Source organism: Triturus cristatus, chromosome 5_2 (assembly GCF_964204655.1).
Source record: "Triturus cristatus chromosome 5_2, aTriCri1.1, whole genome shotgun sequence".
NCBI lineage: Eukaryota > Metazoa > Chordata > Amphibia > Caudata > Salamandridae > Triturus > Triturus cristatus.
Window position 1 is genome coordinate 775,993,190 of NC_140588.1, and position 19,672 is coordinate 776,012,861.

Below are 19,672 nucleotides of genomic sequence, written 5' to 3' on the forward strand. Positions count from 1 at the left end.
CTGGAGAAGAGTCTCAGTCACCAGAGCAACCACTGAGCCCAGGACAGCAGGTTAGAAAGCTAATACTTGCCTGGGTCAGACAAAGTAGCACTGAACAACAAGTGCAAAAGCTCGCCAGGCTTCTTTAACAGCATATAATCCTCAATGTGTCCTAAATGCAGTTTAGTGTGGTGATGGGCACACCAGCAGTAAAATGCGTTAGTCTAACACCTGATGTGTGGTACTTAGCAGAGCTGGATTGGTGTCCCGTCTTCCTGCTCCAGCATACTACTGACTCATTTACTCTTGGCGGCTCGGCTAGTGGTTTCCCAAAGATGGAGGGGCCAATCCCTGCCGACAACTGCAATCTGGTAGGCCAAAGTGTGGACGATCCACTCAACGGAAAAGCTTATAGCCACCTTTAGGGATACACCTCCGACCTACGACAGGGTATGAACCCCCTTCCATATGTATATTAAGAGGGACATATGTGCACCTTGTCCTCCCAACTTGGTACACAGAGCTGAGATATTTGACTAACCTCTTTTCGATAGCTCCTGTCTCTGGGAGGCTAGGAGAGATTCTACCCCAGGGGTAACAGGGATGAGAGTTGGGTCTATCGAAGAGTGGGATTGGATAATGTAGCTTTTATGTCCCAGCAGATATGAAGCCTGTTCTCATATGTGGAAATGATCTATATTATATGATGTAGCTCTACCCTATAACTGAATATATTGGTTCGTGATGAGAGCTGGCTATGACCTATGTGAGGTTGTTAAAACTTCAAATAAAGTTGTTAAAAAAAAAAGAATAATCCTTTAAAACAATTAATTGTCAACTTTTACATGCTTTCCATTTTCACTAGTTTAGTCATGATTTGGCCTGTCATAAAGCAAACGATGCTCATTGTGCCAGCCCTATGGTTGATTTTTTCGCATTTGAGAGATATGCCTCAATGAAACAACCAGTAGGGGACCTACATATGCCATGCACCATACACCATGTTTTTCCTTTAAGTAAAATCAGCTTGATATACTTTCCTAAGCAGGTTCTTGGTGTGGTCAAGCTGTTTAGTCTGCTGGTATGAAATTTAGCCTGGGGCCAGTTAACCATGTGCCAGTGATGCACTTGAGAAGAAGCTGAATATAAGAGTATGAAGCAGTTATACATTATATTAACTGACTGTGAGTAAAGCTTGGTAGGAATGTACAGAAGAACGAGATTAGCCATGCACAAGAGCTACATGTGCATTAGGACTCTGATAATAGTTTTTAAATCTGCCTATACTGTTACCAGTCCTCAAGAATAGTTAGGTGATTTAATGTAAAAAAAAAAAAACATTGACCCGGAAGATAAAGTGTTAAATTTTTTCATGAATCAAAATTGTAAATCATTTTGTATTTTAGGTAAATGCTGGTCCCTTGGCATATGCCAGGGCATTTCTTGATGAGAGTCGATCCAACAAATATCCGAATAAAAAAGTGAATGAATTAAAAGACATCTTCAGGTGAGTTTCCAACGTCTGTCAGTTCATATTGCCTGATCATTTGAAAAGTGTTTTGAAGCCATATATTCTTTCCCCTTTTCTATTAGGACATAGTCAGATACGTTTCTTCCATTTCTGAAAGAACTACTATCAAATTTTGCACAGGCACAGTGACAACATAGTTATCCTTCAGCATTCCATACATATTTCACTTAATAAAGGACACAAGACTCCTTTCCATGTTCTGGATTCCACCCGCACCAAGTGTTTCTCTTTAATACGTTGGTACTGTTGATATGTTTTTGAGTTGCCGATTTCTCAGTTGGATACTCCTCATCTCATCGTAGATTTGGCATGGCTCACTCAAAGTATTCATACCATACATGTCCTTTTTAAGGACCCCTCAGACATTTCTTAAAGTTCTTTGACTCTATTACCCCCTGTATTTCCCTAAAAAGCTGTATATTTTGGGGTACACCAGGAGATAGTAAGTGTCCTGATTTCCGAGAGGCAAACAGGAACCAGCAGGTGTCTCCTAAACTATTTATTAAGCACAGCATTTCCAATTCTCTGTGACTATAACACAATGTGGCTATTCTTCAGAGGTGTGTCCTACCACGTGACCAGAATCGAGTCCAGTGTTTTAAGGATGAACAAGCCCTCTGAGACTAGCACTCAGTGGTTTGTAGCACATTACAAGAATGAAGCCCCCAAAATAAAATTAATGAAGTAAATTTAGGGTTACACCTGGGTTATGGAGCTTGAACCTAGGTCCTGGATGCATACAAATAATGTTCCATTTGAAAAGCTGACATTTGAAATGTAAGGAATCTAAATTTTCTCCAAACAATGCAATACCAAAATTATGTAATTCCTGTAAGGAGGAACCAGGTTAACATTTAGACATTTTCTCAAAACTCACTGCAAAGTTTGGTCTGTGTATGTATCCTTGCCTTTTTTGACCTTATGTCTGTGTTGATTTTATGGATATGCATTTGGCTTTGTAACCTTACCAATCATAAATCTCAAAAAAAGGAATAATTGACCAGAGGATAGTTTCAAACTTTCTTTTCTGCCCCTTGCAACCCACCTCTATTGATGAAACAATTACAGTCACCGGAAGAACTCACTTAACTATGGTTTAAGGTTGACTCCTCTAGTGTCTCCATCAACTGATATTAGTTAGGAGTGGGTCCTATGATGACTCATGCCACCTGAAGGTGGACGAGGGAACAGAGTCCTTAAACGCAGATTCCCTTTATTAATAAGAGGTCTATATTTGAGTTTCTGTAATGAGAGCAAAGAATACCAGGAAGGAAATAAAAGGAACAATATCATATTGCAGACCCATGGGGGGAATAGAAAAATGAAATTGACGAGAATCACTGTCATTATGGAAAACAGTTGAGTACGGAGTAGGGAAAGTTTTGATAGTGAATGAGGATGGTGTGCAGATGTAAGGGGAGAGAAGAGAGGAAAAGTCTAAGAAGGATTGTGACAGAAAAGAAGTGCAAAATTATAAAAGTTGGAGTATGATGCTGAAGAGCAAAACAAAGTTCATGAAGAAGCAATCCATTGCAAAGAATTTTACACCAAAGAGGCTCAAAGAGTATGATTTAGATTATTTTTATTTAATAGATTTTACTTAATAAACACTTCATGGAAATCATACCAACAGCATATTTAACAAAACAATAAATTAAACAAGTAGTAGAGCAGAGCAGTTACACAATATAGGTACACATTTTTTAATTGTACCAGTCTTACATAGATGAGAACTCCATTCACGATCTATCTTCTGGAATCCTAGATCATTATCAGAATCCTTTTCAGAGGGTCACGCAGGGGCAACTTGTCCTAAACCTGGTGTTTGAGGCCTTTTACTGCTGCTGTCCTAGGACCGTCCTGATCAACTGGGCTAAGTACTTCTTTTGCACATGACTCTTATTGATAGCTTTGGATGAGCAGTCAAGGCTCCCTCAGGGATGAAAATGTAGCAACAGGTAAGTGAAAATTACTCCTACCTCAAAGCGCACACAGTACTTACCATAAATTAATGTCCAGTTGAATACTTACTTTTGTAAGCAAAGCAAGTATTTTATTTCGCACTCTGCACATGCAAAATAATAACTACATTCATGAGCAATAACACGGTCGCCTTGAGGTTAGAGCACTAGGTCAGACAAATACCTGTCCCACCCCTTTTCTTATACCATGGTTGGGGTTATTCCTGAGAAACTGGTGGACACATCCAGAAAATTTGTACAAGTAGGCTGTACTCAGGAGATCCCCTTTGACTTATTAAGATTTATTCAAAAGTCTCTATAGTAACACAGCACCATTAGTAGCAAGTCCAGCGAGGTCTCAAAGGCCCAGTTCCAGTCTTACCTGGTCCCTCGGTATAGAGGCGTTCAGGAGTGCAGCTGGTGCCCCCTCAATGGGCGCTCCTGAGTCCAGATGCTGTTCAAAGAAGTTTGGCTCCTTAAGATTCATATGGCTGGACTTGGCAAGCGAAGATCGCTCCTCTGAGCAGTTCCTTCCAGTGATCAGACTTGCTCCCACCCGGCAGACACAAGGTAAGTCACCTTTCTTAAAATAGGGGGATTCGATCCTTCACCTCCCGACCTGAGCTTCCACAAGTGTGGAGAGCTTCCACGAGTGTGTAAAGTCCTTTGCAGTGTCTTTGCAGTCTTCAAAGAATTTGTCAGGGGCAGTTCGCTGTGTGCAAGCATGAACTTCCAGTTACAGCAATCCTCCTCCCATCTGGGCAATGATCCGAACTCTTGGCCATGGTGGTACCAACAGCCCCTCCTGGCATACAGGGTTGCCATGTTACCCTAAGTCTGGCTCAGACTCCTCTGGTGTGATCGCTCCCACTATGGCAACCCCTCCTCACATATGGAGCCATCCATCTCGGAAAATACAAGTTTCATGCTCCTGGCCCAAATAAATTCAACAGTGGCCCCCTCTGGCATATGGGGTCAATGCGTCAAAGCAGTGCAGGGGTGGCAGTTCCACACAGTGCTTTCTACACAGCTCAGGTCATGGCAGCACTCTGCCTGCATACAGGGGTCACTGAACAACTCTAGCACATGTGCAATGACTCGACAAGTGTGCAGCCATTCTCCTCACACTTTGCTCATGTAATTCTCTCGATAGGGCTCTCCACTGGACCTCGCTCCCTCCATTGCTCTCCTGTTCCTTACAGGGCACACTGGTCTTGGCAAGCAGGTAGGCCCTGGTGCTCACTTCACCCACCAGGGAGACTAGCAGGCCTTAGCCACAGGCAGAAGTCTTGCAGAGCTTTCCCTTCTTACACAGCCCATCTGACTGCTTGGCAGATGACAATATTTTAAGTCTTAACCTCCCCTTCTTCCTTTTCCAGACAACAAAGTGTAATTTTGATTCTGAGTCTTTGCAGTTTCATGTTCGAGTTCTGCATCTTTTGAAGTTGACACTTCTCTCTTTCTTCTTTTCACTTGAAACCATGTCTGTCATAGCAGGCAAGACTCCTAAGTGGATTGACCCACAACACAGTTCTTATAAGTGACCAGAGTTCATTTCTGGATGTCACTCACAGTGTTATGTGCATCCGAAGGATAATCCCAGGCTCCCAGCCCACACTCTTTATGATTCCCTTATCAGCCCAATCTACTTCCTGAGATGTGTCCAGGCTCCTTCCTTGTGATTTATCACTGAATCAAGAGCGAGCTCTCAAAGTGTAAAAGGAGGGTCCCTTTATCTCTTCCTCCAGTGTATCCTGCCCACAGTAGCGGCTGCTACCAGACCAGAGTGGTGACGGCGGGGAGGGGGAATGAAAAATATATTTTTTTAAAACACCTGGCTACGGCCGGCCAGCTTACCGCCGCCTCTGCTCCATCTTCTTCACCTCGAGTCTGGAAGCAGGAAGCACCCGGGCTCCCAGGTTCACGCCAGCCAATCACAATACTGCAATGAAGCGTGATTGGTCTGAGCACCGTGGTTTGGCCCTCAGACAGGCAGTGGGAGCCTGGGCATGTTATTCACCCTGGCTGTAATATAGCCTGGGTGGAGCACAAGCAAATTGCCCATGGGGATATGGCCGGGCCGAGACAGCCGGCCAAAGCGGCATGCGCACTTACAGAGTGTTCCCGCCACTCCCCCCCCCTGCAGTGCTCTGGCGTCACGGTCCTCCCATAACCAACTGAGCCACTGCAGTAGGAAAAATAAAATGATAATAACACTGCATCATTATCATTTTATTTTCCCTTCTTGAACCGCTTGGAGAGCAGTGGGGTGACAACTTCTCCACCTTAGCTGAGTAGCCTCCGCTGCCTACCCAGCTCACAAGAATAAGGAAATACACAGATTTGTCTGAGGGGATACCTCTACTCTTGTGTCTTCAACGGGGAGTCATGGGCATTCCAAAATGGAACCAAGGCTCCTCCAAGTAATGTATCAATGCAGCTTTGTGTACATTCACAGCACACGTACTGCCCAGCGTTTTTACCTCAATCCATTGTACCATTACAATTACTCATATGTTCAGCTCACTCATTCAGTCCGTGTGCACTGTTCATCAGTGAAGCTTTTCTATATGTACCAGGGTGTGCTATTTGCAAATGCACACACTGCCAGCATTCACACTCGCCATTTGCACACTGCACATCACTTCACCCTTCTTGCTTAATACTTCACACAAGCACACATGCTCCCAGCACATGCTTCCATTTTCTCACTGCACAGTACTACATCTCGCATGTGTTGTATTCCTTTCAGGCATACACACCCACCCAGAACATGCACTATCCACACATGCACTGCACAATACTGCTCTATCCCTGTACTGTACCCTTCCCAGCCAAACATGCATCGAGCGCAGAGTCACTACTCCTGCGCTGCGCAGCACAGCACTTCACATCTACCTGATGTAGCAATGGAACTTTTAAAAAGGTGAGTGAGCCTGGAGGCCTCACTCCAGTGACACAGTGTCAAGAGGTCCTGTTCTGTACTACTGATCACTACCCAGTATGCTGCCTCCACCACGTTTGTTAACTCTTTGTGAAGGTGGTAGCCTTCTGCCACTATGAGGGTAGTGCTTTGGGCACCCCTACCTGTCCAATAATATCGGAATCCGTGAGACAGGCATATGTCATTGCGCATACGCATGATCTGTGCTTTCCTAAACATAAAAATTGGCATTAGGGATCCAGACAATAGTCATAACGTGCATGTTGTTTCTGTATATATTAACATATCTTCAGTTGTCAGTTATACTGTAATCTATCACCCTTGCTAACAGTTGGAATATATATTTGCACTTCAGTAGATGATTAACTCAAGTTTTTCAGGCAATGCTGTTCACCTGGCCTGTCTGCCCCCTTATCGACAATCTCTGTTTAGCTAATCCAAAACAACTAGTAGAACCACTTTCTTCATTTTGTTTTTGGTAAATACTGGCAAAATCCCCAATTAGCCGACCATCAGGGTGTTTTTGAGTGGTACCTCACCAACCCTGGGAGATTTCCAGCTTAAATGACATGATCCTTTATTAGGTGTTTCAAATCAGGACCAAGTGTTTTCTTGGTGTCAGTCTTATTCAGAAAAATTGGTGTCCAATATCAAACTGATTAACTTAATACCTAGTCTTAGAGGAGATTACAAGAACAATATCACAGACTTTTATTCATTCCTTCTCTGAGCGCCGAGCCTGGCAAACAAATTCCTACTGCTGTTCTACCAATAGCATCTCCTTTTTTTATCTTTCTCCAACTTCGTGAACAATTGTAAATTAAACCACTTCCCTTATTTAGATCTAGATAACATTTCAGATTCATAGTGTCTCTCCTAAGGTTCATCTTATTGTCAGCATTAACCTCAGCATTCAAAATTTGCGTAGTGTAAATTATATTTTGTAAATAAAGGAAGGAGTTCTCTTTATGCAGCACTCGCAGTTGGTAAAACACACACTGAATTGGTGGTATGTCATATCATAGCCTTGCAGGCCATTAGTGGTTGAAGTAAACTGGCGAGAGGTGCCACTACCTGCCAGGACAGTCTGTGTACAATAAAGTTTTCTTGTTCATCTACGCATGGCTTACAGTTCTAATTTACAGTACACCTTGCCAAACGAACCCTGGCGTATCCCCTCCCTCTGTATTAATTTATGAATTCTGTGAGCAGTTTCATGTATTAAAATCTTGTATTTTAAATGGGCCTCATTTATTAGGAATTTGCATAGGACAGTGCCGCAAGTCTTCTGTTGTGCTGCCCTATGCCAATGTGAAAGGGCAGGAATGCACAGTATTAATAAAATACTGTGCATTCCTTTCCTTTCTCCCTGTGCAGGTGTATAATTTGCAGCAGAGCGCCAACGCAGGCAACCTTGCACCATGGTGCACAAGGGCCTCTGTTGCAGGCAGGATTGCTTTTGTGCAGGAATGGGCACCTTCCTGTACAAAAACAATCCCAAGAGGTGTTTTGCTCATTGCATGTGAAGTGCAGAATGTAGCACACATGGAAAGAGTAAAAAAGCAGAGAAATAAAAATATTTCTCCTTGTTACATCTGCTCTGGGGAGACGTAAAGTTTTGGGGCTGCCCTAGGTTTACGTGATTGAGCAAATCTGGAGCTGCCTAAAAATCCATGGGAGTTGCATGGGAAAACCTTCCACAATGCCCATGGAACGCCTTCTGGACACAAAGTAAGGCAACTGCGCTGCTTTATCTTCCTCCATATCTATGATGCCATGCAAAGCCACGCAGAGTGGTTTAGCGTGGCCTCATAGATATGATTGAGAGGATTGCATCGCAGGAGCGTCAAAAAACATGATGCTCCGGCGGCGCAAGCCTCTCGTAAACAAGCCCCTCAATATCTTAATTAGGATGTTGAGGCTCCCTTGCAATTACTTTATAGTGTTTTCAGTGGTTATTTGTGGTACTGTTTCACTGGTAGGTCCCAATTTACCATGATACATTTAGAAGATTCTGTGTTATATGCGATTTCTTTCCTCCAGAGTCTAAATCCCACCTGTCTCGCGCTGAGCCAGTCTGGCTCCCCCCGTAACAGCTCACATTCAATTCCAACATAAAGGCTGAATGTTTTCAAAAACCAATCTGCCATTCAATGCCTCCAAATTAGCAAAAGACCAATAAGTTCATATTTTAATTCCTCTGTCAATATCACCTCATCTCTCTGCAAAAGACGGTCTGTCCCTCCAGCCGTTTAACTTCAGTTTCTGTAAAGCACTGTAAAGCAAAGGGTCTGTGAACAGTGTCTGAGTGGATAACAAAAAGAAGCCTGTTACCCATGAACAAGCTCTCAATGTTACTGAAGCTTTCCTTGACAACAACTCAAATCTCTGTCGTGATCATCTTTTTGGCTACCTTCAGTGAAGAATGAACTGAGTTTACTTGAAATTGGCTTCGCTAACTCCTCCTGATTGATCAAGAAAGGTAAACACTCAAAGGGCCCCTTCACAGTTCTAAATTTCTCACTAACTCCTTAATTTCCTGGAACATTATCAAAATGTTGTCTTAATAAATAATAAACTCAGCTCCTATTACTCTCTAATAACCCACTACAGAGCGTAGAACCTTAATAAAGCACTATTAAGCTGGTGATATGGCAACTGACATGCACATAATCTGATACATTTGTCTCTTTCATCTGGACTGGGGAGAACTCAGTCTCTCTTGTGCTATTAGAAGGGCTGGTAGTTTTCATGCATGAAGGAATGAGAATGCCACATGATGATTTTAAGGTGATCGTCAATCCACTGTGATGTTATTGACTTTTAATCAAATATCGCAACACGGACTCACTTGAGAAAACCGAGTGCAACTACATAGACCAGAAAGCCTGTAGGTGAGGCCACGCCCACTGTGTCGTATGGAGCATATAGTGGCTGCACAGGAAACAGTGCTGTGATACTTTGGTGCCGACAACCATTGAAGAAGGGTCTCTTGACTTGAAACGCGTCTGGCTTGGGCAAATGAATTCTGGATGAAACCTTTTGTCCCGTGTGTGTAGCCTTTGTGCACAATAAAGATTGAAATTAACCTACCTGATGTCGGCTCTTCCACATGAGGGAACTCTGTTGGTTTTGTTGTTTAGCGGCCTCCTCGGTCGCGGAAGAGCCCCGCTGTGAGCACAGCGTTCCTAAGGCGATGTTCACTCGACATTTCCGCTGAGGCTGGTAGTTTTCATGCATGAAGGAATGAGAATGCCACATGATGATTTTAAGGTGATCGTCAATCCACTGTGATGTTATTGACTTTTAATCAAATATCGCAACACGGACTCACTTGAGAAAACCGAGTGCAACTACATAGACCAGAAAGCCTGTAGGTGAGGCCACGCCCACTGTGGCGTATGGAGCATATAGTGGCTGCACAGGAACCAGTGCTGTGATACTTTGGTGCCGACAACCATTGAAGAAGGGTCTCTTGACTTGAAACGCGTCTGGCTTGGGCACATGAATTCTGGATGAAACCTTTTGTCCCGTGTGTGCAGCCTTTGTGCACAATAAAGATTGAAATTAACCTACCTGATGTCGGCTCTTCCACATGAGGGAATTCTGTTGGTTTTGATATATATATCCATATATATATATATTTATATATATATATATTCACTTAAAAAACCATAGGTTTCACACATGTTATAGTTAGCTGGACATTTCACTCATAAAAAACCAATGAAATTCCCCCGTTATAGTTACTGCAGGCAACTATAACTCACGCGACCGTAATCCTCTGCTGATGCTAATACTGTATTTAGACACTTATTTACCCATGCCTTCTTCCATTAATCTTTAGCTATAAATATATTACAAATATTTATTTTTCAGAAAGACACATATGTCATCAGTGATGTAATATCTGACGTCATCAGCAGAGGATTGCGGTCGCGTGAGTTATAGTTGCCTGCAGTAACTATAACAGGGGAATTTCATTGGTTTTTTATGAGTGAAATGTCCAGCTAACTATAACGTGTGAAACCTATGGTTGTTTAAGTGAATTTGCAAGGTTTTTTAAATGCTAATTCCTAACTATAACGTGTGTGAAACCTATGGTTTTTTCAGTGAATTTGTACGGTTTTTTAAATGCTAATTTATTTATGTATTATTTTTTTTATATATTTATTTTACAATAAACTACGTATTAAAAATTATTATTTTTTTTTTTTTTGGTTTTCACCCTGCGAATTATTATTTTTTTTTTGTAAAATTTTTTTTTTTTTGTGTTTTTCAGGGTGCGCGCACTGTGCGCGCACCCCCGCGATTTAAAAAAAAAAAAAAAAAAATTTTTGCCTTCGGGGTCCTTCAGGGACCCCCTGACAAAGGCTAGGGGGTCAGGAACTCTCTACCCTGCCCCCTTTTCACGTTCGCCACCTTCCTTTTTCACTCTCGCACTGAAAACAAACAAAATGGCGGCCGACACTTCCTGATTTCGACCGATTCGAACGTTGACTAACATGTAACCACCAATCAGAATTACGCTCGCGCACGTTAGGGTGCTCGCACGGTGCTCGCACGGTGCGCGCACCCTGCGCGCATATAGATATATATATGCTTTTAAATGCTATTTTCTCCGGAAATACTGAACAGATTTACACCAGACCTGCAAAAGGCACTTCCTTGACCTTATGGCTACCTCTCTGCCAAATTTCAAGTAATTCTGTTCAGCCGTTCGGGCTGTAGCTGTGTCTAAAGGTCCTATGGAAAAATGCATGGGAAAAACGCGTTTTGGGACCCCCTTTTTTCTCAGCCCCCGCTTGACGAATCCCCCCGAGACTTTCAGGGTAGGAGCGGACCGTAGCGCCCCACCTATTTTGAAAAATTCGCGAGGATTCGTCGACCGGCGCCAAAGTTATTCAAAATAGAATGTTGCGGATTTCCTATGGAAACGTGGTCCTAACTATAACTACCTACTGGCGACTGCCAGTAGGTAATATATATATATATATATATATATATATATATATATATATATATATATATATATATATATATATATATATATTATCTACTGGCGGTCGCCAGTAGATAGTTATAGTTAGAACCGTGTTTCCACAGGAAATCTGAAAATTCTATTTTGAATAACTTTGGCGCCGGTTAACGAATCCTCGCAAAATTTTCAAAACTAATGGGGCGCTCCGCTCAGCTCCTACCCTGAAAGTCTTGGGGTGATTCGTCAAGCGGGGGCTGAGAAAAAAGGGGGGTCCCAAAACGCGTTTTCCCCATGCATTTTCCCATAGGACCATTAGTCGAAGGTACAGCCCGAACGGCTGAACAGAATTACTTGAAATTTGGCAAAGGGATAGTCCTCAGGTCAGGCATGTGCCTTTTGCATATATGGAGTCAATCTGTTCAGTATTTCCTGAGAAAATTGCAGTTAAAAGTACATAAATATCTATGGGCGCGCACCGTGCGCGCACCCTATCGTGCGCGAGTGTAATTCTGATTGGTGGTTACATGTCAGTCAACGTTCGAATCGGTCGAAATCAGGAAGTGTCGTCCGCCATTTTGTTTGTTTTGGGTGCGACAGTGAAAAAGAGAGGTGGCGAACGTGAAAAGGGGGCAGGGTAGAGAGTTCCTGACCCCCTAGCCTTTGTCAGGGGGTCACTGAAGGACCCCGAAGGGTGAAAAAAGGTGCGCGCACAGTGAAAATCCTTAAAAAAAAAAATATAATAATACATACATCACTTAGCATTTTAAAAAAACGTACAAATTCACTTAAAAAACCATAGGTTTCACACACGTTATAGTTAGGAATTAGCATTTAAAAAACCTTGCAAATTCACTTAAAAAACCATAGGTTTCACACATGTTATAGTTAGGTGGACATTTCCCCCGTTATAGTTAGTTCAGATAACTATAACTCGTGCAACCGCCACTCTATCACAAGGATGATGTCATCAGTGATGTCATGAGTGATGCCACTGACCATGTCATGAGTGATGTAATATGTGACGTCATGAGCAGAGGATTGCGGGCGCGCGAGTTATAGTTATCTGAACTAACTATAACGGGGGAATATATATATATATATATATATCTATATAGTTACCAGTCTTTCTCCCTCCAACAGGAAAAAAGTGTGACCATGCTCCGGGGGACTTAAAAGCGGCACTATTTGTTGTCAATGTACAAGCATAAAAAGGGTCCCTGAAACACTTGGCAGACTCGTTTCTTCCTTCAAATGGATTCCTCAGTGCTTGTTTCAGTTGTATCCTTGTCAGCGGTCCATTACTGTGGTGTTTTATCAGCTGTGACCACTCCCAGTCACGTGATCACGCCCCTCCTCTGCCTCAAAGGTGCGAAGCTCCTTGTGCTGTGCCTGCTCCCCCACTGCATTCTGGTCATCGTAGTTCGCCGCAGGGACCCATGCAGTGACGGGACCCACTGAACACCAAGTGATGCTTCCAACTCCGGTTGGTCGGCGTTGTATATATATATATATATATATATATATATATTCATGCCATTTCTGCAAAGATAAATTATTTCCAAGCTAGTGATGCCACAATTCCTTCACCTAACTACATATGTCAAATTACCAATAAAACAGCTGTCTTTGACTGTTGGTGGCTGCAGGTGCTGACACTGTGCTGTGCTACAGACATTTATCCAGCGGCGGCTCCTCCACTATGGCGAAGAAGCATCGCCTCACTGCTCTGGGAGAAGTAGTTAAAAGAAAACTAAAATGATAATAACCAGCGTTATTATAATTTTCGTTTTGCTTTTCTTGGTGTGGGGCAGGACTAGACTGGCAGACCGCTCTAAAGTTCACATAACTGTTTGGCCGGCCCTCTTGGGCTGACCATAACAGTTGTGCGCACTTTGCATGTTCTGCACCCAGGCTGAATTACAGCATGGGTGCAGAAAATTCCCAGGCTCCCATTCCTCATCTGAGTGTTGTTCCACGGTGCTCAAACCAATCACAATGCTGCACTGGGTAGGGGAGTCAGGAGCTGGGTGCTTCCTGCTTCGGAGGAGTGAGGGGCTGCGGGAGCAGACCAACCAAGAGGCAGCAGGCGGCTGGGTGGCCGCCATGAAGGTAAGTGTTTTTTTTTCTTTTTTTGATTTACAACCCCCATTCCTTCCCCCCGCCTCACCACCTACGGCCGCCACTGCATTTATCCCTGTGTTCTTCCCTTGTCACAATTGACTCGAAAGCTAGCATTTTACAGAAACCCTTGATCATTGATAAAACTCTTCCTTTAATAATGCCTCTGTACTCGCAAACAACTGACCATGTTGGATTGCGCTCACTCAGAAAAATACCTCATCAGTCTCACAACCCTTCAAGTACGCTAATCTGGGTCTCGTGCCTTTTACTCTGCAGCATGTGCAAAACCATAAAAAACTTCATGCTAGATCTGCTTAAGGCTTTGTTTAAAACAAGCCATATGTGAACGTCTTTCAATTGTTACTGACTGTATCCAACTGTTATGCACATTATGCATCCCAAATGTACATTATGCATTATCGTTATAAATAAAATGTATAATTATAAATATTTATAAATATTTATAAAATAAAATATTATCTAACTAAATGCCTTCCAATCAAGATTTCTTGTACAAAAATGTCCTTCTATTTAAAAACGAACCCGCTCCCAACTTTATATCAAGGAGGCTTTCATAAATTAATAGTAAATTCCCACTATCTTTTGCTTAGCGAAAACTATAAATTGAAAAACTACTTTACCCCAACAAGAGAATGAGTCTAATTGCACTTACCTGTTGGAGGAGCAGCTGTTTGCTTACATGGTGTAAATGTCAGCCATTTTGAGTGTTTTGTTTGAAGGTTCTCTAGTGTTATGTAACGTTTTTTACGTGCTGCGCCAAGTGGTAATTGCAGAGTTACGTGTTGCTGATTCAGCCACACCCTTTCATAAATGTTTCTCTACAGCCGCATCCCTTGCATTCTTGCTCAATCAGCTTTTCACGCTCTTCTGCACTGGAGCTATGCTGGCCTTCAACAGCTTTTGGTAATGGTGCACGTACTTAGAATGTATTAGTCTAGGTTTATTTGATGATTTGTATTTGGCACACAATTGATTTTTTCCCACTATTTCTTGAGGCACTATACTCTTTTGGGGTGCATACTTTTGGAACTCTGGTGCAGGGTTACTCCTTCTTATTGGGAATTACCACTGCTCTAGATGTCATTAGGCCATGCCCAGCAATCCCCCGGCACCTTCACACTCCAGCCTGCCTATCTGACTGCTTGAAATCACCTGAGATAAAAGAGATCTGTGCAGTAAGGAAACACTATTCTTGGAACATCCCAGTTACATCACATGCTCAATATCATTCCTTTTTGTGGTTATCACCCTCTAGAACTCATTATGTAGCAAATTAACACTGAACCCAAACCTTAAGTCCTTACGCAGACAATTAAATCCTTATCTTTTCAACATACCTTCCTAATGAACCGTTGGCCTCAATGCTTGCCCCAGCCGATAAACACTTTTGGTTTGTTTCTTTTGTTAGCCAATGAAAAATGTTATTTCTCCTTGCGTCACAATTCCTGATGCGCATTTGAGATGGGTTAACTGTTCAATTGTTACTTTTTATTATTGCAAAGGTTGCATGTAGCCTGTCGTTCTGTGCGTTCAGTACCCACATGTCCTGCCCAGTGACGGAGTGCTATAGGAAACTTTCAAATAAATACAATAACAGTGTTCGCGGACCATGCCCTCTTCACTTCCACAATGCTTTTAACGCATTTTCAATGCAGGTCCGGATCTTGGGTGTCCTCACCCTTAATGCATGTACAGGAAAATTGCATGCAGCAGACTTGGGGAAGTGATTCCTGCAATGATTCCCTAGTAAATGTGGAATCCACAACACATTTCCATTTCGTCATCTTACTGGGAGTTTGTGAGGAGGTGTTGGTGGCCTGTATCTGAGTCTGCTCTGTTTACGGTGTTTTTGAGAAGATTATGGTATTTTTTTTTGGAATAGTGCCCCCCTGTGTTTGTGCATGGGCAGATAAATGCTTTGCAGGTGGTGTTGCATGTATAGGAGGTAGAGATCTTTGGGAGTTTTGGAATGGGTTGTTCATGCTGGCATCTGTCATTTTACAGGGTATGTATGTATGTGATATTTGTGTAGCACAAACCTAGCCAAAAAGCAGAGGAGCACTGTTCAGGGTCAAAGGAAAAGATTCATTCACTTACTAACTGGAGGGGACTACGTTTTTGGGAATCGAGGTCTATTACTTCGTTGTGATGTAGTGTTAATTTGGTGAGTGTGGATGGGTGTGCAGTTATCTGGGAGGCTGTTAATTAGTTAGTGCTGGTTCTAATTTTGCAGGTTTTTCAATTTAGATGTGCACTGCATCATTGATTTGTGCACTCCCTTGTTTGTAATGTGCTCAGCTTATAATATTCTATATTTCTTTACATGGCTCTTTGTCTGATATCCCACATATATTCAGGCAAAATGTTGGCACATGCAGGACAATAGAGTCAAGACTGAAATGGGCTAACCCATTGCAACCTGCTGTAAACTTAAATGGATAAAGCAGAATGTGAATTATACTAGAACAGAACAATGGCAGAAGAGAGCTGACATAAAAATAATTTTTGTGACAAAATTGCGCTCCTTCTGTATGGGTCTTTCTTTACAAATTTAGTGGTTTAACGGTGGGCCACAAAGAGTTGAGCGTAGTAGGTAGGATTATATCTATAATTCATGGAAACAACTCACCTGTGCGCACAGTATTGACCCTCATCATTATAGTATTATTGGACTGACATAAAAATACTCTTTGTATGAATAGGTCTGCATGCTTGTTATAAATGTTTTTTTTGTTTTTTTTTAAATTGAAAAGTTACAAACCATTCAAGATAGTTTGGGGAAGGGCGCCCGGGTGCCGAGTGTCCCTTTCCCGCTGTCCCTCACAACTCCGACCTCAGTGTCCGCTCTATTTGCCGCGGGCGGCAGGGCGGCCTTGATTTTGCTTGACCTCTCTGCCGCCTTCGATACGGTGACCCATCAACTACTTCTTACTCGTCTTTCAAATATTGGCATTGCTGGTCCTGCCTGGGATTGGTTGAAATCATTTTTGGAAGAACGTTCACAGCAGGTCTGGTTGCCACCTTTCTCTTCGGCCGCCAGGAAAGTGTCTACGGGAGTCCCTCAGGGTTCTACTCTGAGCCCCTTGTTCTTTAATATCTATCTGATCCCCCTGATTTTTCTGGCAGAGGAGCTGGGGGCAAAAATAATTGCTTATGCCGATGACACCCAGCTCCTATTTACCTGGAAGGACTCCGACCTGTCGACAGTCACTGCTCAGAATTGTCTCTCGTCTGTGTTTCAGTGGCTTGCTCTTGCCCAACTGAAGTGCAATGAGGACAAGTCGGAGGTCCTTCTGTATGGCCTATTTCCGCCTGCCTTCTGAGAAACTTTGTGGCCACCAGACTTTCCTCGACCCAACTCAGAGGGCGCCTCTGCAAAGAATTTGGGGGTCTGGTTTGGAGAAGACCTTTGGTTCTCGATGCAAATTAAGAAACTCACCGGAGTCTGCTTTGGTACCCTTAAATCATTAAGAAGGTTCTTCCCCATGCTTCCCAGGCCAGCCAAAGAAATGGTTGCCCGCGCACTCATCCTTTCCCGCATTGATTATGCTAATGCGCTTTACATTGTCATCCCTGGTTATCTGCTAAACAAATTGCAGACTATACAGAATGCCACGGCTAGACTTCTGTTTAACATCTCCGGAAGATCTAGCGTAAGACAGCATCTACGAGATCTGCACTGGCTTCCTGTGGCCCAGAGAGTGCAATTTAAAGCTCTCACTTTGGCCCACAGAGCCCTACATGGTCTGGGGCCAATGTACATTAGGAAGCGGTTTGCTTTCTATGTCCCCAGTATATCTTTGCACTCAGTTACCCAACGACGGATGATTATCCCCCGATTCTGTAGGTCAAGGTTAGGAGGTCAGTCCGTCTCTGATAAAGCAGCTATAGCTTGGAACTCCCTTCCAATGGAACAACAACATATTCAGAATTTTAGACTTTTTAAAACACAACTTAAAACTTTCCTTTTCAACTAGATGACTCACACATTCCGCTCCATTGGGCTTTGGTAACTGTGCGCACCAGGACACTCTTGAGTATTTGAGCGCGGTATAAAACCCACTATAACATAAATGTATTTGATTACAAGAGCCTGTTGCATAACTAAACCCATCTTGCACTGTTAAACCTGTCAGGCCATCTTGTATTCAAGAGGTTTTAGCAAGGGGTAATGTCTGATTTTATAACATACTGATCCAGCACTCCAAACATCATCTACTGAGACTCTTTACTCAGTGGCAGTCGATTACACTGAGGAAAACTGGACAGAGCTGCTAGAGAATTTAGATAGGGAGCTAGAAAGTCGAGGATGAAATTCTGTCCCTTCAAGACACTCCAAAACTAGTATTGGACACCTGCAAAACTGGAACAATCTGGCCTCCTTTCTCACTCGAACTGTTGGCACTGCAGAAGATTGCAGTGCGCCACTGTTCATGTACATCATGACTGCCCCACTCTTCGGGCCCTGTGGGATTGCGATAGCTGCACCTTGCAAGGCACCACATCATACCCGAGCCTTTGCCACGGCCCATGGTTACGCAGACTTGACCAACCACAAACGTCATCTCTTGGCCATGGTCTGATAGAATATCAAAGCTAAACATTTTGTGTGAACAATATATAGTGTAAAAAATAACGAGAATCAAAATATCAAGGAAGTTCAAAAAGGTAAGTGTAGATTTACTATTCTTAACTCCACATCTACGTACCTTAAAGATATATATATATAGCAAATGTGCATAGATGTGGAGTTAAGTATAGTGAAACTTTTCTTTTCCATAGAAACTCAGGGGCATATTATCAAGCACTGCGTTAAAATTATCTACGCTTTAGCGCCATAAAACTGCGACTAAAGCGGCGATAATGGGCTTGATAATATGCCCTTGAGAATTCCCATAGAAGCCCATGTTGACACCAGAACATGGGCCACTATGGGAATTCTCAAGGGCATATTATTAAGCCCATTACCGCCGCTTTAGCTGCAGTTTTGTGCCGCTAAAGCGGCGATAATTTTAACGCCGTTTCTTGATAATATGCCCCTTACCTTCCTGATATTTTTGTCTTCAATATTCTTGACACGATATGTTGTTCACACGTTATTTTTAACTCAATATTTTTTCCAAACACCCACAAGAACTGGGTGGTTGAGATGTTTAAGGCAGCCTCTTATGATAAACTTATTTACAACCTACATGATAAGGTGGGAAGCTATTTGCAAGTCTAGGCACCATTCCTATATAGCGCCACATAGCCAGTTGGCCATCACGCAACCTTTTGTTTGGTAACTGGGTCATATCACACACTTTCCCCCAGCCCTAGATGTACCCATGACATGCAGATAAATCGACCCCACTCTGCTACAACCTACTTTATCCCACCAGTATCCCTGCGCAGATGTGCCCGCCAGGGACACATGCTCATGTGAGGCTCAATGACTGACTGCCACTGGCCATTGGCGAGACCTTGCCCTAGGAACACTCATCCTCACCCTCCTCCTTTCCACCAGGTACATAACATTGGCAACGTCATCAATACTCCCCGTCCGACCTTAGAGGGCTCCTGCTCACCAAATACAGATGATCCATAGGGTGCATTGTCTTGCCTTCTGTGGCCTGCCTGCCCGGAGATGCCTCAGAAGTTTTTCCACTTCAAATCCTTTTTATTTCTGTTCATACATTTATCCTTACTTATATTCTTACTTTTATTCTCTTCTTCTTTCTCTTTTGTATTGCTATATGAAAAGTTTAGCTTTTGAAAAAAACTGTTAATGTGACTTATTGCTGTATGGTATTAATACATGCAGTTATAAATAAAGAAATAAAAGAAGAGGGTTTAGCAATGATTATCACAGTGCACATCTTCTATACCCATTATCTTTTAAATGGGGTAGCCACCCCTAAAAGGTAATGTGTGAAATTCTATATAAATAAATGCCTGTCTACATGCTTTCACATGATGTAATACCAATCCACCTTTAAAACAAATTGGCTTTAAAATATGCTTTAAATAATGAAGACACACATAGTGCCTTGCTTGCAACTTTTCATAATAAGCAAAACATACGTATTGCATCTGACATAAACATTCCCAATCAGGCTTATAGATTTACTAATGGCTTGTCAACATAATCAATT

The 19,672-nt window shown here is 42.6% G+C and overlaps 1 protein-coding gene across 3 annotated transcripts in view; it reads left to right on the forward strand.

The window, feature by feature from the left end:
* The window catches only part of DOCK11 (dedicator of cytokinesis 11), a 1,169,031-nt gene that overhangs the window by 1,107,230 nt on the left and 42,129 nt on the right, over window positions 1-19,672 (forward strand). For all 3 annotated transcript variants that reach the window (XM_085607886.1, XM_085607887.1, XM_085607888.1), the window contains one exon: window positions 1,386-1,486. In XM_085607886.1, coding sequence (XP_085464012.1) covers window positions 1,386-1,486 — 101 coding nt within the window. The remainder of the gene's footprint in view (window positions 1-1,385; window positions 1,487-19,672) is intronic.